Source organism: Silurus meridionalis, chromosome 5 (assembly GCF_014805685.1).
Source record: "Silurus meridionalis isolate SWU-2019-XX chromosome 5, ASM1480568v1, whole genome shotgun sequence".
Taxonomy (NCBI): Eukaryota; Metazoa; Chordata; class Actinopteri; order Siluriformes; family Siluridae; genus Silurus; species Silurus meridionalis.
The window spans coordinates 16,197,907-16,224,507 of NC_060888.1; the positions used below are offsets into that span (position 1 = coordinate 16,197,907).

The following is a 26,601-nucleotide window of genomic DNA, read 5'->3' on the forward strand; positions in this document are numbered from 1 at the left end:
CTGTTTCGTTCATTAGAGATATCAGAGATAAACCTATAGGCAGTATACTTAGAAATTCATATTTTATAATCTTTATTTCTGTAAATCTGTTTTGGTGCAGTGTCCATAGTTAAAAGTGCTATACAATTAAATCTGAATTTTAGAGAATATTTCAAGTTAAATTTATGTATTTTTTAAACTTTCGCTTTGGAATAGTTAGTAGATTTTCTTGCATCTTTTAGACATTGTTGTTTGGGGAAAAGTGAGTTTTTTTAAAAAGTTTTTTTGCGTCCAAAATCTGCATTACATGTGTATAGTGCAGTAGTAGGTCATTTTGGCTTTAGCCCGGTCTGGGCGTCATGGTAACTTGCCGATGAGGAGGCGGGGCAGTTACTGCTCGGCGTAAACGCGCGAGCGAGCGAGCGCGCACACACACACACACACACACACACACAAATATATATACACAGGACGAAATGATCGTGCGCGGGGCGGAAGGAAGCGGGCGCTTGTCCGCTATTTACGAGCCTCCGCGGTCTTGACGGATCGAAAGAGCTCGGCGTCTGGGTTTCTGGCATGCTCGGGTCAGCGAGCGGAGCTGAAACATGGCGCCGTCGGGCTCGCGCAGCGCCAAGCGGAAGTGCCAGCGAGTAGTGCACTGGATCCCCGTGCTGTTCGTGTGCGCGCTCGTGGCGTGGTCCTACTACGCGTATGTGCTACAGCTCTGCGTAGGTAAGGGCGGATCGCACGTTGGAGAACTCGGTGAACCCGGACCGTGCGTGTTAGGAGACGCGTGTCTCGTGCTCTTGGAGCTTCAGTCAGTCATTGCGTTTAGTAACGAGCAACCTGAACACGTTGTTACAAGTGCATTTACTTGAAGGTTAGTCGGCAGGACATGGAGATGTTCATAGACTGAGTAGGAAAATAGCCCGAGAGCTTGTATGGGATTATGAATGGGTGAGGGAGCTAAAGCGCTGAGACAGTCACACTCCTACAAAAGGAGATTAGTTGGTATTTTAACAATGCTCATTTATAATTTGTTTGTTTTTGTGTTTACCCAGAAATGTAATTCTTGATCCTAATCTGTGGTCATTATTAAAAGCACAGTTCTTGTGTGTGTGTGTGTTTAAATGAAACATAAATGTAATTTTCACAATGTATGTATTTTCGCTGTTGCATTGGCCACCTCAGTGTATCCTCAGTTGTAATTGTGCTAGAGATGTCACAAGTTCATCAGATAATTGAGGTCAGTGTTAATTCCAATCTGGTTTCTCTTAAGAGAGATCCTGAACAATTGCTTTCAAGCACCAAAGCTTTTGGTTCAGTGTGGAACAGCGAGAGAAATGTCCCTGGCTAGAATGTGGAGAAATGAAGGGTAAGTTTGACAGAGGTACATGGGAGGCTGAGAGTAACTGCTTCGGTTGTGTGACACCAGCATTAATCTGACCAACAGACAGTCTATATTAATAGTCTTTTTTGCCATTTAACCTCACTGTGGCCCCAGGACAGAATACATTCAACAATCATAGAGGCATTAAAATCACCAGTCTACAAGGGGTATTACAGGTGCTTTGGGATGTTGTTCCAGTTGAATTCAAGATTAGACTAATGACTGACTGTAATGCCTACCTACTAGTAAGTTTTAGTGTAAATTACTACAAATAAATACATATTTTTGGTTCTGAATGTCCTCTCTTTGAGTGTTACTATCGAGCAGAAGGTAGAGGCTGACTCATCCTTGAGACAGCATGTGGCAACAGATACAACAGAACTTTTTATGACCATGTGATCAGCTGATTAAATGTCTCAGTGCTAATCTCATTGCCTGGCTGTCATAACACAGAACTAATCTAATGCTTGACCTATTTTTTTTTGTTTTGATTTGCCCTGGGAAGCATTGGGTAAAATATATATATTTTTGCCTTTTTTTTTCTTAAATCCACATTATTTTTGCCCCTGTCATAGGCCATCATTTCATCAGGTCTTCATTTTTTCATTTAGTTTTTTCATTTCATACAGTTTAGATTTCAACTACTTTATTTTTGCAGCTGATATGCATTAAACAGTTGGTGTTTCACACATAATGTACACACGACTGATTCTGAGCATCTTGAAGACCTTTTTCTCAAACAGTAAATATTCTATCTGATAATACTTGAGGAATTTCTTTATTTAGCATATTGACTCCTAATGCTTAGCTGCATTTCCAGCCTATTGGTCCAAACTAATATTATACAGATCTCCTAACCATGATATATGCATAATTATACACTCACTGGCCACTTTATTAGGTACACCTTACTAGTACTGGGTTGGACCCCCTTTTTACCTTCAGAACTGCCTTAATCCTTCCTGGCATAGATTTAACAAGGTACTGGAAACATTCCTCAGAGATTTTGGTCCATATTGACATGATAGCATCACGCAGTTGCTGCAGATTTGTCGGCTGCACATCCATAATGCTAATCTCCCGTTCCACCACATCCCAAAGGTGCTCTATTGGATTGAGATCTGGTGACTGTGGAGGTCATTTGAGTACAGTGAACTCATTGTCATGTTCAAGAAACCAGTCTGAGATGATTCGCGCTTTATGACATGGCGCGTTATCCTGCTGGAAGTAGCCATCAGAAGATGGGTACACTGTGGTCATAAAGGGATGGACATGGCCAGCAACAATACTCAGGTAGGCTGTGGCGTTGACACGATGCTCAATTTGTACTAATGGGCCCAAAGTCTGCCAAGAAAATATCCCCCACACCATTACACCACCACCACCGTTGATGCAAGGCATGATGGATCCTTGCTTTCATGTTGTTGATGCCAAATTCTGACCCTACCATCCGAATGTTGCAGCAGAAATCAAAGCTCATCAGACCAGGCAACGTTTTTCCAATCTTCTATTGTACAATTTTGGTGAGCCTGTGCGAATTGTAGCCTCAGTTTCCTGTTTTTAGCTGTCAGGAGTGGCACCCGGTGTGTCTTCTGCTGCTGTAGCCCATCCGCCTCAGGGTTCGACATGTTGTGCGTTCAGAGATGCTCTTCTGCATACCTCGGTTGTAACAAGTGGTTATTTATGTTACTGTTGCCTTTCTATCAGCTTGAACCAGTCTGGCCATTCTCCTCTGACCTCTGGCATCAACAAGGCATTTGAGCCCACAGAACTGCCGCTCATTGGATATTTTCTCTTTTTCGGACCATTCTCTGTAAACCCTAGAGATGGTTGTGCGTGAAAATCCCAGTAGATCAGCAGTTTCTGAAATACTCAGACCAGCCTGTCTGGCACCAACAACCATGCCACGTTCAAAGTCACTTAAATCACCTTTCTTCGCCATTCTGACGCTCAGTTTGAACTGCAGCAGATCATCTTGACCATGTCTACATGCCTAAATGCATTGAGTTGCTGCCATGTGATTGGTTGATTAGAAATTTGCGTTAACGAGCAGTTGGACAGGTGTACCTAATAAAGTGGCCAGTGAGTGTATATGGTCTGTTTTACCATAAGACATTGTGGCTGATTTTAACTGATGTAAAGGGGAGAAACTTGCTCTATATATTTTGAGGCTGCTGAAAGTATCACCACTTATGACACTCATATTGAAAAATGCATTGTTTGACTTACTACATTGGTGATTAAATGGTTAAAAGAGACATGCAAAGTGCAAAATAAATGTGAATTAATAAAGAAAAAAATGTAGATATCATCATCTGCTTTGCTATTGTCCAGAGTGAGCAGAAAATGGGAGTGTGCTAATCTTAGGAGCTTCTCCGACAGACAGACGTACTGACTGCTAATGCAGCAATTTGTCAGCTTCCTTACAATAACAGTTATTAGCTAGCTCATGGTGTAATTAATGCTTTACCATGCAGCTTTTTTTCTTTTGCTATGTATCTATGCCACCAACAAAATTTAAAGAAGCAATGCTTTCTTATAATAGATTCATAAAAATGTGTTTTTTTGTGGATGAAAAATACCTATGCAGTCATTTGTACACTCAGGCATAGTGTCAGTGTTTAATCTATGTATTGGATAAATTGCAATATGATTAGACTATAACGTATAACAAAACAATTTTTATGTTTTATAGAGAACACAAGTCAAAGTACAATAAAGTTCAACCAGACACTGTCAAATAAATGACATTCAATCCTCTCTAAAATATTAAAACGACGAAGCCAGTTTTTTTGTATTTGCTAAACACCGAAGACTTTTGGGAATGAGATCACTAGTTGAATATGAAAGAGTCAGAATACAGAGATAAAAATGTCAGCTTTCGTTTACATCTAGATTATGATATTAAAAAACTACTTGTAGTGTCCAGATAAAGACAAAAAACACTGGTGTACTAATGAAGACATGGAACAGGATGGCAAAGGAAAACAGCAGCAGCTGATGACACAAACATCATTAGAGCTCTGAAAAAAGAAAGCACTCATTAGCATCACCAATTCGAGAGCAGAAATAAAGAAGCCATATCACAAGATGTAATCCACTTATCAGCAGTAAGAGTCAGATAGCCATTTTGAAACTGCAAATAATTCAGGAATGAACCAAAAAGGTTTTGGAACCAAGACTTTCCTCTATCAAAGTAAAAAAAACTCTAGTGAAGAAGGAAAAAATCTGCTCATCCAATACAACCATACAAGCTCATAAGTAAAGCATAATATAAGTCAAGTCATAGCTTGGTTACTTCTTGAATGGGCTCACTAATCTTTATTGATGACGTAACTCATGATAGAAGTAGCAGAATTATTTCAGAAGTCTGCTAAAAATCCAGTCTGCCAATTTATAGAGAAATGAAAAGATATAAATGGGAGGACCAAATCACACTGCCAACAGCACGGCTTCATCAGGAGAAAAAGAGGACGTTTCAGTCTGGCCAAGTACATATGACACATTTCAAGAGATTCAAAAGTTATGTTCAAAAGCCAACCTCTAACAGCTCTTGGAGTCTGTTGTGTTCACCCAATTAAAATTTTGTTTAAAGGGCAAAGATTTGTCGCTGTTTTTACAACGTTCTGTGATACCAGAGTGTTAATGTTCGAACATTTGAAATAATTACTCTGTCAATACATGCATTTCACCATGACTGTGCAAAAGTAAAGTTAACACCAGTGAGGAAAAGGCCTGTGTGTGTGCTGCACATTTAGTTTAATCAGCAGCTCACCTCTGTGTAATGTAGGTTCCAGCATCAGCAACTGCTGCAGCTGTACTGCATCTGCTACTGTTTTCTGATAGTCTACATACATCGTCATGCTGTTTAATTTTATATTTAGTTCACATCTCTGAATAATCCCTCGACAGAGCTTTTACAGTGTATCTTATGTTGCTTTAAATAATGTGCTTATGATGTTGGATTTTACTTATAGATTCTTGTACATTACTGTTTACCCAGAGAGCATGAAAAGAGGGCAGAGAAATGATCAATTTCAAGAATACAAGCTAATTAATAATATAGCTACATAACTAGACACCATCAGCCAAAAACGCTTACAATATTGTTAAATAAACCACATAATGGGACTAAAGTTTTCTTTGTTTTTTTTTCTTTATACAGAAACAATTGAAAACATGGGGGAGAAAGGTAAGTGGCCATTATAAAAAAAAAAAAATTATAATAATAATAATAATGAGATTACCAATCTTTTTCGTTAGGAAAGAAAGAAAAAGTCTTAGTCAAAGACTCAAAAATGCACTGCAACACTTTAAACACGTCAAAAAACGTCAAACAATGCAAAAAAAAAAAAAAAATTGAACCAACTAGAAATATGAATATAGTAAAATCTGTAGCATCTTCTATTAAAAGTTACATTAAACAAAATATAAGGTCATTCAGCTATTTTATCAACATTATAACTTATTTGAAGATTGTATCTATTGTAGTTAATCTTGTTTTATTAGCAGATAATTTAGCTTCTTTTAAAATCTTTTAATAGAACAAGACTCAAGTTTGAATAAATAGAAATGAAATAAATTCTTATATTATTATTATTATTATTATTATTATTATTATTAATATTATTTAATATTTCATATAATGAGTTTGATTAATCTTATATTTGATTTATTGTAATCTTAGGACATACTAGATAAATGTCACTTTATTTACATTTGCATTTTTAGCTTGGAGTTTGTTAAAAACACAATCTGTATTGTCACAATCTTACAATCTGTATTAGCTATTAAAAAATATAAATATTACTGTTATTTTCATTTGAGTTCTTTATAAAGTATTTCACTTTATCTCATTTATGTGAAACATCATTTAGTATCATAAAACTATATATGTATGTTACTAGTACTAACTTATTAGTATTTATTATATATGAATGAATGAGTTTAATGTCTGAAAGGTGCGTATGATTTTTGTATTTCAGTAGTTTACCTTGTGGCGTATCATGTCTCCTTCATCATGTTTGTATGGTCATACTGGCAAACCATCTTTACTAAACCAATGAACCCACTTAAAGAGGTATGTAATTTTCCAGCACTGATGTCATTTTTCAACTTCCTATGTGAATGAATATCTGGATATTATATTTTGGAAAGCAATACAACTTATTAGGGATGCAGCTATCGATTACTTTTGTCATTGAGCATTCTCCCAATTAGTCCATTGATTAATTAAGTAATCGGATAAGAAGTGCTTTTTCTTCATTAAAGAGCAATAATAAATATGGAAGAGAAAATAAGTGCGGGACTCTTAAAATAAACAAGTAATTTGTTTCCTTTTTAAAATATCAAAATAATTATTGCTGAAATTGCAATCAGTAAAAACTAAACCTATTTGGTGCTTTTAACTGCTATATTATTTAAAAAATGCAAATACAACAATATATATATATAATAATAAAAAAATTACTACTGTATGGTGTTTCTTAATGTTTTAGTTTAAAATCATCTCAAACTTTGGAAAATGTTGTGTTCTTTGCCCTGAATCGCCCCTCGCTGTTTTCTCCCCGTCCCTCCATTTTTTATTCTGCAGCATCTTCTGTGTTACCTGCCTTTGGGTCTCATTTATAAACGTGGCATACAGATGTTTTTAGCCCCGTTTTGTGCGTATGTCACTTTCCATGCAATGGTTGTGATTTTATAAAAAAAAACTAATCCGGGAGAAACTGTGTACTTGTATGTCAACTCTGAGCCCCACATACACAGAAGGCAAGTAGGGAAGTTGGCAACACAGGTAGCGCGCACAAAAATTGGGTGGATAGTGGCATACGCACAAAACGGGGCTGAAAAAAGTGCGTACGATACATTCTGCAAAAGGATTTGTGCTCTATATGTCTTGCCAATTCTCCATCCTTTATAATTAAGACCCCAGAGCACTCCAGAGTGTAGCTGGTGGTGCGTTAGTAAATAAGTACTCCGTGTGTTGTTAAATGGACTAAATGAAGCATTGAGGCAAACAATTTGTCTCGTTTTTTTTGTACTAAAATTTTGTACTAAAATTACTCGAGTGTACTAAAAGAATCGTTTCAGCCCTCATAAACAACTCCTATACCACTGAAATTGCTATAAGGTTCCATACACAATCCATCTGATGTGCAGGAAAGGGTCCTTTCTGTACTGTGCAGTTTTCTAATTATGAAATAATATTTCATTTAATTTGACACCAAAATCACTATGTATCTGTGTAGATCACACTCTTAATAGAAAACAGAGTGTTGTGTTTTTGTCTGGTCTGCTCAGTTCCACTTGTCACCCACTGACAAAGAACTGCTGAAGCAGGAGGATCGCGCTGAATCTCAACAAGAGATTCTGAAAAGAATAGCCAAGGATTTACCCATATCCACTCGCACAACGTCTGGAGGTGAGCTGTCATTGCGAGTCTTTCTTACTGCCAGGTGAACTGTGACCAAGAAATATTCTACAGATGCAAGCCAAACAACAATGCACATATTTGTTTCCAGTTGTCTTAAGCGAATAAACATTAGTCATTGTGTAGAACAATTGCCTCCACAGGTATTCGCTACTGTGACCGGTGCCATCTAGTAAAACCTGACAGATGTCACCACTGTTCAGTCTGTGATAAGTATGATTTTCATTTAATATAATAATTCTGAGTGAGAATTTACATATTTTGCTAGTATATATCTTCAAAAATTTTGCTTAATACTTTTTCACAGGTGCATCTTGAAGATGGATCACCACTGTCCATGGTATGTGGTAAATTATGATCTCAAACACAGAAGAACATACTAGGGTGAAAAAAAAATTAAGGAAAGTAAAAAGAATGGTGCAGTAACATAATTGTAGAAATAGTTTAGCAATATCACAAGAGAACAGCGATTCAAAATATAATATTACGTAAGTGAAATTTTGGATATAGTTTTGCTAAATTTCTTTTGTTATTTTTTGCATTGCTAGAGGAAATGAGATCCCAAAGAATTGCCATATAACTTGCAGCACATTGACTCGGCTAACTAGACCACATTTATTTGAACATTCCTGTTAAAGCTGTAAAATGCTCCTCTCTCATCTTCATGTAATGAGCAGTACAAAAGTATTAATATTTAGTACAGTATATAATACCGTATAATATTTTTTACATGGAAAAGAAGCAGAGTGATACATGTCCCAGGTTATAGGAAAATAAGTGCTTTTGGAATGCTGCTTAACCAAACAGTTTAGTGGACTGGAACTAATTGTTGTACAAAACAGTAATACGCTTTGTCTCACCAAAAATGAAATACAATCTCAATGTGCTTGACTTTAAACTTGCCTATTAAATACTCAAATTAAACAAATGCTTGTTTTGTTTATACATTAAAATTAAGTCACATTTGTTTGTGTGTAAATAAAAAAAAAAATCTGTCTTCTGGCAGGGTGAATAACTGCGTGGGCTTTTCCAACTACAAGTTTTTTACACTTTTTCTCGCATACTCTCTGCTGTACTGCCTGTTTATCACTGCAACAGACCTGCAGTACTTTATCCAGTTTTGGACTGTAAGTATAAGTGATTTCTTCAAGATGTCATTCGGTTGAATAAGTAGCGTAGGTAGCATGGTCTTTTGAAATCTTTAAAAGCAGTGGTCTTTTATTATTTGCTCTTAATTTATAATATTTCAGGGAGGTGGTGTGCAGAACACTTAGCATTGGTTTAGTGTTTGTTAATGCTTGCTTTGATCTTCATACATTTTTCTCCAAGGTGGACGGTAAAACACACGAGCGACTTAAAGCATACTGGGTAGGAATTCCTTGGTCAGACAGTAACTGACTGATGTATAATGATTAATTAATAAGCTTCTAATAGCTACAGAGCCCTGTAGTGGCCTTGGCTGCAGAACATTTAGAGAAGTGTAGAGTTACTAGTCGACCACTAGTATTATTAGTCACCATAAACTGCTGTTGGGTGATGATATAAGAAACATGCTCTTCAGTTTCCTTTCTATTCCAGTTTCCTAAATCCATTAGTTATGGTATGTGCTAAAATTGGGATTCTTTTTTTTTTTTTTTTTTATGGTGTCATGTGTTTTCTCAGAATGGCCTTCCAGACACACAAGCCAAATTCCATATTATGTTCCTGTTCTTTGCCGCCTCCATGTTCTCAGTCAGTTTGGCTTCACTGTTTGCTTATCACTGCTGGCTAATTTGCAAAAATAGATCCACCCTCGGTAAGTGACCTTAAACATTAAGATATTACATAATTGAAATTTAATAATAATTGTATATATAATATATACACAGTATCTCATAAAAGTAAGTACACTCCTCACATTTCAGCAACCATTTTATTATATCGCAGTCCAGATTTACTGTCCTATAAAAATAACTTACAGCCATTATTGTCAAAATAGCTGGCAACAAAGGTGAGTACAGCCTAAGTGATAGCAGCTGTATGACATTTAACCATATTGTCCTTTTTTCTATAATTGTTTTACCTTACTATCTGCTGAAGTCTACATAGCCGTAATGTTTATCCGGTTTATCATGTGTGATAAAATGTAAACTGTTTGTTAGCTATTTTCCTGGTTAGTAATACAGTAGATACTTTACTTCTATGCAAAGACTAAATGGGTTGAAACAATCGGTTTAGAAGCATTTTAGCTTCATCTTAATTAGGGCTTTAATAGTACATTAGGTAGATTAGGGCTGTCAAAATTAATGTGTTAAAGTAATTTCATTTAAACGGCACAAATTTTATATTTTAATGTGCGATTAATGCAGCACACACTTCTGTTTGACCGCTTTTATTAAGAATATAAATAAATAAATATAAAAGAGGACAAATTAAAACTTTTAATGCAACACACATTCATTTACAACAGGGTTTTTCAACTGGTTCTGTGCCAGGGACCACCATTCTGACTAACAAGTAGTCCGGGCCATAAGGGGTTGTGTATCATACATATGCCTCCTGACAGAGTCTGTGGACATCTCTATGAAATTTCAATTCACCAAAACTATCAAGCGTCTATTCAATAAAACCTGAATATTGTGTTTTCTTAACTCCGAGATGCTGGTCTATTTCGCGCACAAGATGAATGTGTACGTATATGACGCAAAACACAACGTTAGCAAAGCATAGGCCTGATAGGTGCAAAGCTAGCCTATCCTGTGTCAGTTTGAATATTTGAGATATTTTCATTAAATTCAGTTTTCCCACTAATGTGTTATATTCTGGAAATGTTTGGAAAAATAAATTATGGAAAAAGGGATTTTAATAGTGAAATTATGTAGGCTGTCACGGACCACATGCAATGCCACCGCGGGCCACCGGTTAAAAACCCCAGATTTACAAAATCCTTTCTTTACTCACATAAAAAACCCATAATTTTTAATCATTCAATATTATTTTTTTTGCTGATGCTCCATCTCTAATCAAGCACCAAAATCCCCCATGATTCTTCTTTAACTTCTTTATTAGTGGATCGCATTTTTAAGTAGAGCATAACCAATATTTACTGTGATAATGGATCATGACCTTATATTCAAAACACAAAAAAACCTCTATTGTGCACACATCCGGTAATTAAAACATAGCAAACATAGCAAAAGTTCTGTTTGGTGTCCTGATGATTTACGTAATTTAAAACTTAATTACTTTAAAAGATTTCCAAGAACAATTTATACGTCATGCTCTATGTTGAGTATGGTTTTACTAATAATAAACATACATTTGTATAAAGCAGCCTTATTTGTCCATGCCATGTTGATTGAAGTATTAAAAACTTGAAAAGTAATTTAAGGTACATTTAGAACAGACGAAAAGGTGCGATTAAGTTGCGATTAATTGAGTTAACTCATGACAATCATGCGATTAAATCACAATTAAATATTGTAATATATTAACAGCCATAACAAGGATATTTTCATAATTTTAGGACTAATTGTCTGCTCAGATTACTGTGTGTAAAAGAATGTTAACCTTAAACACATTTTTTTTTTTTTTTTTTTAAATACTGTTTTTTAGCAGTTTGGATGAAGTCTTAAGTTGCAGCTATATGCTTGGAAAGAAATAATGCAGTGTTTGAATGTTTGTGTATTGAAGTTCCTCACTTAGGTTATATTGAACATCTTAGATATTTATCTTTAGACTGCAATATATTTCCTGTCACTGTGAATTAGGAAGTGATCACATTTTTTGTGCAACACACTTGAGCTTCCTGGGCCACAGTTTTTTTTTTTTTTTAGGAAACAGTGATTGGTTTTCAGGACTGCACTTTAACTGGAGAAGCCGAAAGAAATACATACATACATACATACATACTTGTTTCTGAAAAAGGCTTTTGACACATGACCAAACATAACACCATGAAAACAGTTTTAAAGGCATGAAAATGCAAAATCCTCAAAATCAGTTTGACATGGATTATAGAGTTGTGTAGAAAAGACATTTAATATGCATCCTTAGAGATTTTAAGCATGCCAGAAAGGATTACCTTTCTGATCTCAGAACACACAGAATTGTGCTTTTAGGTTTCCCCCAGTGGTAAGAGGAGGTCAATAAGTGCATATTAAATATCAGTATTAAGAGACAGCTGCTGTTGCAAAGTTAAAATCAAGGGTAAAGTAAAAAAGTACTTTTACAGGTCTTGCCTTACATGTATATAATAGAGTCAACGATGTCTGATATTTTGTGTTGTAAAGATAATGATACATGTTAAAGCTATTCATTCACATTTATTATTCATATTAAAGGGAATTTTTCCCCAAAATAACTTCCATCCACAGAGGTCTTTCGTGCACCTGCCTTCCTTCATGGAGCTGACAAAAATGGCTTCAGTCTTGGAATAAGCAAGAATGTCCGCCAAGTCTTTGGGGATGAAAAGAAATATTGGCTTCTGCCTGTTTTTTCCAGGTATCTTAGCTTGCCTGCTATTATTGCACGGACAAGTATCAGGAAGATTTTTTAATCAAATTTGAGTTCCTTCTTATGATTTTAGCCAAGGTGATGGATGTGCATTTCCCACATGCCTTGTGAACCCTGACCCAGAGCAGCCTGCCTCACCATCTGGACATGCTGTCAAAAGGTTTGTGTCTTGTATAAATGATCAAGCTCAGTGCGCTGGTACAAAAAGTTTATTTAGTTTTATTTAGATCTTAAACAAGACAAAGCAAGCTCTTTAGGTTGTGTAGTCTTCAAGTCCCCAATTTGCACTCTTATTTACATTGTTTTTATGACATTCACAACCATAATATTCCATAATCATATTTGTTGATTGCTAGTGATGGAGAATCTCATCAGTTTCCTGCTCAACCTCTGCGAGAATCTAAAAGCCGACTGCTGAGCAATGGACAGACCTGTCCTGAGAGTGATGAAACAGAACAACAAGACAGAGAAGGTGGGTTTTTAATTTTGTATACATTTTTCTATGTACATAGGATAAGGGGAAGTTGCTGGTGTTCAGATGTACTACAAGCAACTGAAGTATGAATAACACAAACCAATAAAGCTGGCTTTAAAGTTGTAGTTAAATAATAGTTCAAAACTCCATCAGCAAAAATTTATATCTTAACAAAAGACACTTTTTAGTTTAGTTTTAAAATAGTGGTCTCTTTTGCAGCTTCTACTTTGTGAAGCCTCTTTTAAAGTGCCAAGCTTTTTCTTTTAATGTCTAACAAGGTTTGATGCCTTATTTAGATCTGTTAAACAGCTTGCAATATGGAAACTTCCATTTGACACCAAGTAATTTCCAAGTGATACATAATTTTTTTGTACATGTGTTTTATTTTGTTGCCATGTTAGGTTGTGTTAAAGCTTCAAAAAGTGTACGCTTTGTGTGTGACCTGGGTGTTACTTGTGAAGACTGCATTTGTTGTTAAAACGGATAAACCAACCTAAATACTAAAGTGTGGTGTTTCAGAGAAAATCAAACCTTTTTGATGCTGAATAACGAGGGAAAATCTACCAGAGCCATTGCACAAGCATTGGGCTTCGTTGATGCAACAGTATTTGTCATGTTCTAAGAAAGCAAAAGGACTGGCAAGGACCAAAACAGCAGAATTGCTGTTTTGATTACAGAATTGTGAGAACATTGAACATTGTGAGAGCTGTAAGGAAACCCTAATAAACAAGTCATTGCTCACCAACATCCTCCACAAGGCAGGTGTTCAGGCAGAAGAGGAACAATGTTCTGATGTTGAAATTGTCTTGGTATAAAAATTAGAATATAAAAGCTGAAATTCGGTTTTGTTCCTTTATTTAGCTTGCATTGATGTATTAGATATGATATATTTTTTAAATAAACATTTGAATGTAGGGCTGCAACTATGATTATTTTAAATGAGCAAATTCCCTCATGCTGTTTCTTTCTGTAAAAAAACACACACACACACACAAAAAAAATACAAGCATTTGATTATGCAAAGTGTAAATTGTGTAAATCAACATTTGTGTTGTTTTTAATGATGATTGCAAATGGCAAGTTGACAACAATTTTAAAAAGAAAATACACAGTCATTTTATTAGTTGTGAAGATATAAGCATCTGGAATTTAATTAATTAAATTTTGTATAAAAATTAAATGATATATGCATAAATTGAATATACAAACATTGAAAACAAGCATCCGAACACAGTAAAGCCGCAGTAAATCATGTTTGAAAACAGATAAGTTACTGTTGTAGTAAACAAAAATTATAAAAAGACAATGGAAGCAAGCTAACATGCTTGAGTAAAAAACAAAGGGAAAAAAGTTGCATTGGTGTTCAAATTTATAATCATTCTCTGAAAACCAAAACAGTGACTAAAAATGTAATTGTTTACTGCTGCTGTTATTTGCTGCTTTTAGATTTACTGTTTGTTCGCACCGGTTTAATTGAATCCATCACTTTGTCACGAGCGAGCCGATTGCGCAACCTGATGCTCACGACAGAACAGATCCAGTGCGACTGTCCTGAAGTTTCTGAACAAAACAGTTTACACAATAACACTTCATTAAACTACACCATTTTCACATGAGGATTATACAGTTTCTGCTCACCGTGCTGAAGTTTCGCCTTCATCCGTGACACTGGTGTTTTCTTTTTGTCGTCACACAAAACCATAACTTAAACAGCCTAAATAATCTATAATGGCATTCATTGACAACAAATTTCATTATCGATTATTATCAATTTTATCCATTAGTTGTTGCAGCCCTATTTGAATTTGTAGCATATAATACAAACCAGCTGGCACAAAAAAACAATTCCAAGAAATGTTCAAGCTACAGGCTTTACCCAAGGATACATAAGAGTGGTTTTATTTTGAAACAAAGTGTATTTTGTCATCAGCCTTCTCATATGATTTGGTGTTTTGATACATGTAGTACATGTGATGTTTGTAAACTGTGGTATTTCTAGGCTAATCAGCTGGTCTTATGACTGATTACACATTAGAAACCCAGCAGACTCTGGTGTAGAAAACAATTAATGCATCTTTTGTTTTCTCAGTGTTTTTCATGTCAATTTGAACAGGAACAAGCAACCCTGCCATGAGTATAGAGAAAGAAACATAATTTTGTCACAGTGCTGACTCGTTTAAGGAAACAAGGTTTGTATATGTATGTTTTTTTATACTGTATGAAACATGATTGAACATTTGTTACAAAATGTGAAATAAAAAAATATTTCAGAGAATATATTAGAATGATAATGCCAAACTAATGGAACTTTATCATTTAGAAAATGCTGTAGATGTGATTTATTTATTTATTATTTTATTTATTATTATTTAATACAGTCATTAGTCCCAATTATAGTAGGTATACTACTTAGTGAAAAGCAGAAATAAATATTTACATTAGTTTTTGGTACATGCCTTTTTTTGTATTAAAGACCATGTGCATTCAGGCTGGCACAGGGTCCACAACTTTGTGCAAAGCTTTATGATCCATTTAATTCAACTGCATCAAAGTTAAGTCTAAATACACTCTTCAGTAGAAGAGAATATACATGAGGAAAATCTCACCTTTTTTCACGAAACCGATGACATGGTCAATATCACACGTTTGCATATATCTAAATATGGGTGTACCTAGCTCAGCAGTCCAAATGAACTTTTTCGATTGCTCCAGAGTCCAATCTTTATTCTCCCTAGCAAACTGAAGTGCTTTTTCTGATTAGCCTTAATTATAAGTGGATTTCTTAAGGCTACACAGCTGTTTAGTCTCAATTCTTTGAGTTGTATTTTTATTGTGTGTGTGTGTGTGTTTGTGGACATGCTCTTACTTTCACTATTAAACATAACTGATTTGTACTCTTTTTATTGATTTTAATGAATGTTTAAATGATATACGACTGCAAAAAAAAAGAATTCTGACCACATTAATTCCTTGAAGGAGATGGTTCACCACTATCCTTCCAGATTTTGAAAATGTGTTGAACAGATTTGAACCCACTTTTTGTAGTTTCAGCAATCTTCTTAATTGTTTTCTTAGCTTGATGCAGGCCAGTAAGATGATAGTGCATGGCATCTTCTCTATGAACATTGAATATATCTTCTGACATGATGGTTAAAGAAATAAGAAGCTACTCACTGTTAAAAAAAAGTAAACAGATTTTTAGAGTAGTATCAGCTTTTCTGACCCTACTGTACATTTGTGGTGTTTCTCACATCATCAGATCCCTGTGTGGTCCTGTGCGTTTTCTGTGGAAGAATGAAGAAACATCCTTGTGGTGCAGGGAGGCTTCGGTTGCAGGAAACGGCCACTATCCAGCGGATTTCTATGTAATTGCTTAAGCAGTTACTGTTCAGTGTTACTAGAGAATCTACATTCATTAGGACTGTTAAGGACTGTGTAGACTTTGTGTATACGGTGCCTAAAAATGCACAGACAAAGGTGGATGACATCAAATAATCAAGTGATTATTTACAGCTAATGCCTTGTTTATACCTTATGAACCCGTTTGAGGCAAACTTTTAATATGAATTTGGGAGGCAAATTTGTGTGGTTTTGTGCATGTTGTGTGATACATATGAATGTTATGTTACAAATCTGAAAGTTATGAAAGAAAACTGAAAGAAAAAAAAACACTATGTAGCAAAGTTTCATCAAATGGCACTCTGTTTTTATGCTTTAATTTTTTGCATGTTTAAGCAGATTCTTTTTGTTATGATGTACACATTATAATGATAACTTGTTTCATTAGCCCGGTGCTGTATGTCACTCAGTATATACGATTTTCTGTCCTAATTCTTTGTAGAGAAAATTTTGCCGGGTTGAAATATGGATATAAGCATTAAAATGTATTGTGATAAGTCACATATTGTAAGATGAACACACTCTATATGTTTGCAAGGCCAGAAGGACAGTTTTAAAATCCAAACTACTGAAGGAAATGAAGTAGCCACGAGAAACAATGAAATGCTTTTGCCCTCATAAGCACAGAATGAGAAAGATTTTAGTTCTTTTGCACTTCACATCTGTTAATATGTGAATATGTTTAAAGCTGCTTGCACTTTTTTGGTAATTTAATTAAAAGTGCAATGCATTAAGAAAATGTTTAGAAAATATACTGTTGTGTTGGTCTGTTGTGATTTACTGAAAATGATTAAAAAAAAATGGTTTTATTTAGAAAAAACACCAAAAATAAGGCCTGATGCATTAAGATATAAACATTTATAAGATTGTATATACAAAACCGTATGTAGTTATGCGTACACCATTTTATAATCTGTTTATAGGATTACCACATCATACAAAAAAAAAATCCTTTGTGAGGTTTTGGACAAATGGCACCAAAACTTATTCAAAAGAACAGTGTGTCTATTGTGAAAGAGGTCCACCATGCACGAAAAATTACTCTTTTTTGTGTCTATAGATCACATTCTGCACATATAGTGCCCTCCAAAATTATTGGCACCTTTTATTTAAATTTTTTTGTCTGACACAAGGAACACTGTGTTCGTTCTCAGAAATATACATAGCAAAAACGTATTGATACCTCTATTGAATATGTGTATGTATGCAAATAATATTGTTATAGATGGAAAATGTTTCAAAATATATGAGGTTGCATGCTGGTCAAATTTATTTTTTTTAACAGACCGAGGATCATTGCAGTGTATAACCATATTCTAGATTTAAAAAAATACATAAGCAATTTTTAAAAAGGCTGGAAAAATTGAAGCCCATTAACAGAGTACCTGTCCACACTGAGGAGGAGGAAGTTTTCCAATTTCACAATTTTGTTGTTTTTGTGATGTCACGTACCCTGTGTTAAATGTCACTTTCATAACAACAAGCTATTTGGAATCACTGGATTAAAGCTTTTATTCCCCTAAGAGCATCTCAAACAATGTATCTCAAATTCTTTAACATTAGAACCCATCATATGCTGAGGGCAGATGGAGGCCTTCCTCTGTGTAGTTAATGTTAATGCCGCTGTTGCTCATGATGCTGCTGACCAGTATGGGACCCAAAGAGTCATATTTGTTAGACACTCAGCTTGAAGGTCAGGTTTCACAATAAAAATAATTTTCAGCTCCAATTATGAATGCCTTTGCCTGGAGCTTCAGACTTGGCTTGAGAGCTTTCAGCAAAATGACTAGCCATTCAGATTACATCATATTTCCAAATCGATAAAACTACATAATGAAACACATTAGTGTTTTATACACTTTGACCACCATGCTTGAACAGTAGTCAGAAATTGAACAGGAACACTTATGTGCACAATATTAAGAAGCAGCTTCTTCAAGGAGGAGAAAATGTAGCAGGAAGAGACTCTGGCTGGGGCAGGTGTAAAAAAGAATTCACTTGAAGCAAGTGTTATTGCATGATTATTTAACTGTCCAAATATTAAAACTTTTTCATGAAGATTGGCAATAATAATAGAGAGCATTGTAAAAAAAAATTAAGGCTAATTGTACATGCTAAGACTAAATGTGCTGCAGTATCTCCTGGTTGTTATTGAAAACATTTCCTAAGATGCACTGATCATGTTCAACTTCAGCTACATGATTTAAATGTTCATGGACTTTATAGTTAATTGACAATTTGCATATAAAATACATGGATTAATGTGTTCAGCTAAAACAATAAAGCCATTGTTTTATGTACTATACATGTGTACTGTACCTCAGCCTCTGCTTGACAGACCTTGAAACTAAATTGTCAAAGAATAGTATACCTACACTGATGTGTAAAATCCTTAAGCAATTTCTGAAGTAGTTCTTGTTGAATGAAAATTTTAATGAGTGGGTTTGCAAAACAATACACCTAAATGTAGTTCCGAATTCTGCAGATGATAGAAAATCTGAGGCCTTTATTTACAAAAGCTCTAAAAACAGTCACCTTTGTTATTGCATATTCTTAACATGGACATTCTACACACTGGTGAAGAAAATTGGCCTGGTGACATTCAACAGAAGAAAAGCTGTGTCCATGCAGTTCCCACATCCGTAAAAGCTCAGACCGTGACTCAACACAGCATTTATTCAAACACTATCAGTACATGCAGCTGATCTACAACAGAGTTGTAAACACAAAACAAAACCCAAACAGCACAAAACATGCATGAATGAAAAACCAGTGCTACAGGTAAATCTAATTCCACTGACACAGAGTACTTGAGTTGGTTAAGATTTTCTTTTAAGAAGCACAATGAATAAAAGGCTTCGATTTTATACTAAAATACTACAAAACCTTTTGTCACTTTTTAAAATGAAATGAAGACAGTCCTGATACATTAGAGGTGACCTCAGTTCAATTAAATAGTGGCAGTTATGCATCACACTCGTATTTTGTGGTAAAACCTGTGTTAGCCCAACATAAAGGTAAAATCAGTGCAAGGCTCTGACTCGTGCCATTAAGTGCCAGGATCTTCCGGTGTGTGACTGTCTCTCGCTCCATCTGTCTCAAGCTACTGCAGGTTGTGAGATATCAACATGGTACTCCTTGGATCAGGGAACTGTACTTGTAGGTAACTGGCATACTGTTGAAATAGTCTGTGTGCTACTTAAAGCATGTGAACAAATGCAATAAATTAATGATAAAAAGAAAAAACATAAAATGTAGCTTACGGCTGATTATTTGCAGGGGAAAAATAAAACACCCATATTTTTTTTTCCTTGTCTCTTATGATAAAAGAGGAATGTGTTGTGACAAAAGATAAACGTAAAGAAGGCAACAAAGTGGAGGAAGTTTTTTAGCTTTCATCTAAAACCAAGAGTCTCGTTAGAGCTTTTAAAGTGCAAATTCCTATTGAACGTCTCATGAAAAACTAAAAAAACCCATGTTTTAAGCCCTGCAGGTGGAGTTCTTTATAGTAAGCTGGTTCTTGTTGTGTCATGATTGCTGCTTGTTGGCCTCCTCTTCATAGGCGTTGCCGGTGCCATTCTGGACGTAGGTTGAACCGGAGCCCAGTCCGTACAAATGACCGCAGTATTTAGCATCATCTATATGATCCTCAAAAAACATCTGTAATGAAAGGAAACATCGTTGTATAATAATTAAACCTGCTTTGGCAAGCACACTAAATATAACACTAGCATTGGCTTTATTCTAACTTAATTTAGCAATGGTATAAACATATATATATATATATATATATATATATATATGTTTATACTATATAACATATAATATGGTGTAATATATATATATATCTCACACACACACATACACACATACACACACACTAATTTCTAAATGTTTATAAAAAAACAGCAGCAGCTGCTGAGTAACATGAAATTAAATGACATAAAAAAGTAAAGCTTAGCTGATGACTATTATGCCCCTATATACAATCATATATTTACCAATGAAGAACAGATCAATAGATATTACCAGAAAACTGGTGGAAATGTTATGCCCATTACCATTATTAGAACATCTAAGCTGTTCTTATATCATTAATTTACATGCTGACAGGTCAAATGCAAAGCCTAACATGGTTGACTGATGGTTAACATTAATCTACTGAAACACAGTACAGTAATCCCCCGTTAATCACGACGGTTACGTTTCAAAAAATGCTATTTTATGTATACAGTACTGTACTAACATTTTACTTAATTTTATCATTTAAAATTATATTTTTATTAGTATATTTAATTTCATTCCATAAAACTCCATAAAAACAATTCCCTGTAAGTTTTTTGGTCTATTGGGCATTCCGCGAGAGACTGGGAAACCAGTTAAACAAATTAGGTATGTGGTAAATGCAATTCCCGATAAGCCGGGGGCACGATATTCGAATCCGTGGTAAAGCAGGGGATTACTGTACTAGGTTCTGTGACAGTTGATTAGTGAAATTTCAGGTTGTCTTTTAATACTGCTTATGTACCATAGTGGTGTTGCTGCATAATTTAGAAAGTATTCCTGCATACAGACTAGAATGTCAGACCCACCTCTCTCATCTTAAAGAATGCCATTCCTGTGAGGAGAGAATCTGAGCCTGCCTGATGCTGAGGCCCAATCCTCTCCAGTTCCAGCTGCTCAGCTACCTCCTGCAGGCCACCCTGAACATCACACAGCCATCACTTAGCAAAGTGCTTTCAGGTGATGCAGAAAACGGTCTATTAGCCCTGGCAATCCTTAACATCTGGATACAAATTCAATGACTTTTTTCCCAAAAGTACATTTTAGAAATATATCAGCACATTTCAAATACAAAGAGTGTGCATGCCTTCAGATTTTTACAGCTCTTCATGAGGTATTTCACATCATAGATAATGGGGAAAAATAAACGAAGAATCTCAAAGAAGTCGACTTCTTCCTCTGGCAGCTTAGAGTTGGAGAGGATTTTGATCAAGTACCCAAAGTCGTAGCCACTAAACAGAAACACAGAAATTAACAATAATTGGATAGTCAGCTATAAAACATTGGTAATATCTTGCAGGTAGAAAAAAAATACATGTATAGAATCACCGATTCGATATTGAAACAAATAATCAAATTACCTATGAAACGACAGCCACTTGACTCCGTCACAGAGAACCACACCCGAAGTCATGAGGAGCTCTGCAAAATACAGTGTTTCAATGCCTTCTTCTTCATGCTTTTTGAACTGGATACCTGATGTTGTCAATAGCTCAATCGAATCTTGTGCATACATATCTTCCCTGAAACACAGAATTAATGCAATTTTCATACGGCACACTTAAGCGCAAGCAATCAGAATTGTTCATTTTCCATTCCATGGTTCCCTGAAATATAAACAGGATACTAGAATAGAGCTCTCTGCACTCCTTTAATCTGAATGGTTAAACATTGCACAACCTGAGACACCAAATATACTGTCTTCTGTAGACAAACACCTCTTAATCTGTATAATTATATAATTTCCAGGTGAGAGTTTTTTATATATTGTCATGTTTATCAACAATGAGTAGGAATAAATATTTATATACATTTTGAATAAAATTTAATAAAAAATTTCTGACAGCATGTTGGAATAACATATTTATGCTATACACAGACCAGCCATAACATTGAAATCACCTGCCTAATATAGTGCAGGTCCCCTTGTGCTGCCAAAACAGCTCAGACCCATCAAGGCATGGACTCCACAGGACCTCATAGGGTGTGCTCTGTTATCTAGCAACAAGACTTTAGCAGCAGATCCTTTAAGTCCTTCAGTCAGACTTCAGTCAGCACATCCCATAGATGCTCGAATGGACTGAGACCTGAGGAATTTAGAGCCCAAGTCATGTTCCTCAAACCATTTCCGAACAATTTTTAAACATTAGCCTTTTGACAGAGGCCACTACCTCTTACTGGGAATACAGCAGCTATTGAGGGGTGTACCTCATCTGCAACAGTGTTTAGGTAATTGGTAAAAGTCAAAATAACATCCACATGAATGCCAGGAACCATGCAGATTATTGCCTAGAGAATTACTACCAGCTTCCCTTTTTCTCAGTGCACCCTGTTGCGATCTCTTTCTCAAGTAGAAATCATCATGGATCCGACTGTCGATGTGATGGAAAAAAAATCTGATACAACAGATCAGACCACCTTCTTCAATTGATTCCAATTCTGTTGCCCACTGCAAATGCGTTCAGAAATGGACAGGGGTCAGCATGGGAATTCTGCCCACTCTGTAGCTACGGAACCCCATACAGTGCAAGCTGCAATTTAGATTGCTTCTGACATCTTTCTATCAAAGCCAACATTATCTTTTTTAGCAAATGGGATCAGATCAGATGAACACTAACCAAGAAGCATTAGTGAGTCTTGGAGGCCAATGACCATGTCACCAGTTGTCCTGCCTTGTACCACTTTTGGTAAGTACTAACCACTGCATACCTAGAACACCCTACGAGCTGTTTTGAAGATGCACTGACCAGTCATCTATTTTTCACAATTTGGTCTTTTTTAAAGTCACTCTTGGCTCTACGCTTGGTTATTTTTCCTGCATCTAGCATATTAACCTGCCAAACTTGCTGTCTAATATATATCTTACATCTTGACAGGTACCATTCACCACCAGTGGTTTTAATGTTGTGGCTGATTGGTGTATATATCAAAGGGTGGGCCTACACACTTCAGGAACATCATCCTTAAAATAGAGGACATATACAGTGTCTCAAAAGTAAGTACACCCATTACATTTCAGCAACCATTTTATTATATGTTCTCAAGGGACAATACTACAAAAATTTAACTTGGATATATCTCAGAGTAGTCAATATGCAGCTTGTATAGCAGTACAGATTCACTGTCCTCTAAATATAGCTCAACATACAGCCATTATTGTCTAAATAGCTGGCAAGTAAATACACCCTTAGTCAACATGTCAAAACTGAGTCCAAAGTTTTAATATTTTGTGTGAGCACTGTTGTTATCTAGCACTGCTTGAACCTCCTAGGCATGGAATTCACCATAGCTGCACAGGTTACTAGGATCCTCTTCCACACCACCATAATGACATCATGGAGCTGCTGGATGTTAGACACAAGGCACTTCTCCACCTTCTGCTTGAGGATGCCCCCCCAGGTGCTCAATAGGGTTCAGGTCTGGAGACATACTTGGTCACTCAATCACCTTCAGCTTCCTCAGCAAGGCAGTTGTTATCTTGGCGGTGTGTTTGGGGTCGTTATTATGTTTGAAAACTGCCGTTCGGCCCCGTTTCTGAAAGGAGGGAATCATGTTTAGAATGTCACAGTACATGTTGGAATCCATGTTTCCCTCAATGAACCACAGCACCACAGTACCAGCAGCACTCATGCAGCCCCAGACCATGATGCTACCACATTAGGCTTGACTGTAGGTAAGACAATTTTCTTGGTTCTCCTCACCAGGGCGTTGCCACACATGCTGAATACCATCTGAGCCAAACAAGGTTATTTTAGTCTCATCAGACCACAGGACATGGTTCCGGTTATTTATGCTCTTGAACAGGCTGTCTTCAGTAAACTGTTTGTGGACTTTCTTGTGAGCCAGCTACTCTAAAAATATATTCAAATTACATTGCTATAGTATTGTCATTTGAAAAGATATACTAAAATGTTTGCTGAAGTGTGAGGGGTGTACTCACTTTTGTGAGATAATGTAGATCAACCTGTAGCCAAACAACAATAAAGAGAGGATTTTGGAAAATGGAAAGGAACTGCTCATGATCCAAAGCATACACTGTATAATGTGGGCATGTATTGCTGCCACTGAAATGTATTCCTTTGTGTTTGATGATTTTTCTGTTGACAAAAGTTGCCACATGGATTCATATTAGTATGAGTGAGAAAGAGTTAAAGATATGACCCAACCATTCTTACGTGAGGTTAAATCTGAAGTTGAACTGCCATGTTGAAGTTCCTGGTGGATATTCACCCTGTTCATTCATGAAGGTAAGGCCAAGCTGGATAATCTTCAACAAATCAACATTACACCGCAAGAGCTGATACTGATAGTCTGCATTACTTCTGAACTCTCCAATTGGTCTAGCAACTACACCTGGAAACTCAGTGTCCTATAAAGTGACAACAAAAGGAAGATTACATTACAGATCTGCATTAGGCCTGGGTTTTTTTTTGGTTTTTTTTTGTTAATAATCCATGAACGCAAAAAAGCCTTACCATCGCGATGTAATTGTATTTTCGGATCACCTGGCGAATCCTTTTCAGCTCTTCATCCAGGTTACTAGCCCAAACTTCACATATTTTTTGGCTATGATCCACAGTGGCTGCGGGCATAGTGCCACTTTCAGAAGGAAGGCATCAAAAACAAAACAATAAAAAAATAAACCTCCCGCAGGAACAGTTTTGTAAATTAAATCCTATTCTTCGTTTTGACCTGGGGGAAAAACACAGGTGTAAGATCATTATTAGACCTGACAGACAATATGTTAGTGTTTTGAAACAAACTTAACAACAATGCATGTATACTGGGGAAATAATAACGCCATACTGTCCAGTAAGTACATCCTAATCTGGTGTCACAATCATATTCATATATCATAAATCATATTATAGCTGCTACCACATGCAGCAAACACAATCCAAAACAACCATACTACACCTACACATGTAATGTCTTGGAAGAGTTGCTGATTACTGATTTACTCAGCTGTCTGCCTGGCAGGTTTATTCAATAAATGTGCAGTTACCGATCACGTTTATACAAGAATAAGCTTTTAGATATAAAGATATGAGATACACGTGAATAAGCTTATAGATATAAATGTGTATAGTTTTATTCTAAGGTCACCTTTTTGGGGGGGAGAAGAGGCAGAAAGATGATCAGGTGCCTGGATAAGTCCAATGATTCTGCAAGAGTGTATTTACTCAACTAGCAGACAGTATGCACTATCGATGCTTCATCTTGACTTTTACAAATTCAGTATTTTTATTTTGTATAATATACAACATCAAGCCGTGTCAAAATATGTCCCTTGGGTTGAGTTACGCTACAAATAACTGCATCGCAGCTAAACAAGCTAGTCGGGAAAACGTGGGGGAAATGAAGCAACAACGTCCAGTCCTGGAGCAGGCAACTCTAACTCAGTACAACGAAGTTTCTATTAAAACACACCAAAATTCGTATTCGTCTGGGCTTTGACAACAGCAACTCCAAAACGTGCATCAGGAACATCTGTGATTGGTGTTAGCTAACGTCTAGCGAGCTGTGTATATGCTAGCAATCGCTAACTACACCGCTAGCTGCTTAGCCACATAACTTTGTTCTGCTAGTTTTGGACACGTTCACTTATTCTCAGGACTTACCTCTGATCAGTTAAGGTACACCTAAAATGTACTGCTTCAGTAACACGTTGTTGTCTTTGTCTACACGGGACTGGGGTCGTAAACTCTAACTGTTATATAGTTTTTATTTTGTCTATCGCCGACATAAACAAGCAGCAGCCGCCACCCCCTCAAACTCCATTACAACCCGACGCGCACGCATTGGGGTCGCTTACGTCATCACGCTGCGAGCGAAGCTGAATAAATCCAGATTGGGACAGAGTGTGGGCTCTGCCTCCAAATATGGCTTTGTAAATAATAAATAAATAGAATATGTCTATCCGACGAAACATTTTTAATAAACAGTCTGCAAAAACGGCTCAGTAATACAGCTGCCATGAACAGTTCTTTCTGACAGAACTGTAACGAATAGTCTTTCAGTGTGACCAGATTTCTGAGTGTGGTTCTTCTCAAGGTTTCTTCCTCAGAAGAATGTTCATTGTTAAAATGTGCTAGACTGAGATTTATTTCTGGTGCTCCTTCTGTGGTCCCCAACCTGAATATTAGTTTCCTTTACTTTGGCATTGTGAACTACTGTAGCCTTTCCAGATACCTCTGAAGAACATTTTGGACTTGTTTTGTGTTATGATACCTGATCTTTCCTTGAAAAGTGAAAATGTTATTTTGGGTTTACCTATTATGAGAAAGAACTTGATCAGTCAAATTTAGTTTTTGGATAAATATTTTATATGCAAGTGTAAATGTGATAAAAGCAAGCTTGTTATTTTTTCTACTTAAACCTTCACATACAGTTGTGACTCTTCCAACAAGAAAGTTGTGAAAACAGTAAATCTATTTAAAATGCACAATGAACAAAAATTATATATTACACCATGTCACCGGGATACCAACGACACAGGCATTGTCAGCCAACAGGGTACGGGTGGAAATTGGGCTACCTTTGGCCAAAGGAGGAGAAGGAGAGGAGGAAGACGTCTACAGAGAAAGCGGGAAAAGGAAAAGTGTAGGGTTGGTACTTAAAATGTTGGTACAATGACTGGTAAAGGGAAAG

The 26,601-nt window shown here is 36.1% G+C and overlaps 2 protein-coding genes across 10 annotated transcripts; one reads left to right on the forward strand and one right to left on the reverse strand.

Annotated features, from left to right (window-relative positions):
• Window positions 1-367: 367 nt before the first annotated feature.
• zdhhc2 (zinc finger DHHC-type palmitoyltransferase 2) lies at window positions 368-18,470 on the forward strand. 3 transcript variants are annotated; one of them, XR_006925775.1, is made up of 14 exons: window positions 368-711; window positions 5,535-5,561; window positions 6,355-6,449; window positions 7,670-7,790; window positions 7,943-8,012; window positions 8,107-8,139; window positions 8,806-8,926; window positions 9,129-9,167; window positions 9,462-9,594; window positions 12,155-12,281; window positions 12,367-12,453; window positions 12,650-12,765; window positions 14,858-14,957; window positions 16,028-18,470. XR_006925775.1 is itself a non-coding variant. In XM_046848707.1 (14 exons), exons 1-13 carry the CDS (start codon window positions 585-587, stop codon window positions 14,920-14,922), a joined length of 1,137 nt encoding a protein of 378 aa, XP_046704663.1. In that variant the 5' UTR covers window positions 370-584; the 3' UTR covers window positions 14,923-14,957; window positions 16,028-18,470. The 3 variants fall into 3 exon arrangements, 2 of the variants coding, with proteins under 2 accessions (XP_046704663.1, XP_046704664.1); XM_046848707.1 differs by having other exon boundaries at window positions 370-711; window positions 14,882-14,957; XM_046848708.1 differs by lacking the exon at window positions 9,129-9,167 and having other exon boundaries at window positions 371-711; window positions 14,882-14,957.
• A 183-nt stretch (window positions 18,471-18,653) lies between these two features.
• cnot7 (CCR4-NOT transcription complex, subunit 7) lies at window positions 18,654-25,751 on the reverse strand. 7 transcript variants are annotated; one of them, XM_046848710.1, is made up of 8 exons: window positions 25,572-25,751; window positions 24,426-24,642; window positions 24,126-24,319; window positions 23,891-23,914; window positions 21,312-21,473; window positions 21,038-21,182; window positions 20,760-20,870; window positions 18,654-19,827 (listed from the first exon to the last, which is right to left on the reverse strand). In XM_046848710.1, exons 2-8 carry the CDS (start codon window positions 24,540-24,542, stop codon window positions 19,696-19,698), a joined length of 885 nt encoding a protein of 294 aa, XP_046704666.1. In that variant the 5' UTR covers window positions 24,543-24,642; window positions 25,572-25,751; the 3' UTR covers window positions 18,654-19,695. The 7 variants fall into 7 exon arrangements, 6 of the variants coding, with proteins under 6 accessions (XP_046704666.1, XP_046704667.1, XP_046704668.1 ...); XM_046848711.1 differs by lacking the exon at window positions 25,572-25,751 and adding an exon at window positions 25,057-25,564; XR_006925776.1 differs by having other exon boundaries at window positions 19,705-19,827; window positions 20,760-20,953.
• Window positions 25,752-26,601: the final 850 nt, after the last annotated feature.

Excerpts from the sequence above, each read along its gene's own strand:
- zdhhc2 (XM_046848707.1), top strand. The coding sequence starts at position 585 with ATGGCGCCGTCGGGCTCGCGCAGCGCCAAGCGGAAGTGCCAGCGAGTA. Across the intron at positions 6,450-7,669 it reads CAATGAACCCACTTAAAGAG|TTCCACTTGTCACCCACTGA; the intron begins GTATGTAATTTT and ends TGGTCTGCTCAG. Across the intron at positions 8,927-9,128 it reads ACTTTATCCAGTTTTGGACT|GTGGACGGTAAAACACACGA; the intron begins GTAAGTATAAGT and ends TTTTTCTCCAAG.
- cnot7 (XM_046848710.1), bottom strand. The coding sequence starts at position 24,542 with ATGCCCGCAGCCACTGTGGATCATAGCCAAAAAATATGTGAAGTTTGG. Across the intron at positions 23,915-24,125 it reads AACTTCAGATTTAACCTCAC|GTTGATCTACATTATCTCAC; the intron begins GTAAGAATGGTT and ends GTTTGGCTACAG. Across the intron at positions 21,183-21,311 it reads AAGTGGCTGTCGTTTCATAG|TGGCTACGACTTTGGGTACT; the intron begins GTAATTTGATTA and ends GTTTCTGTTTAG.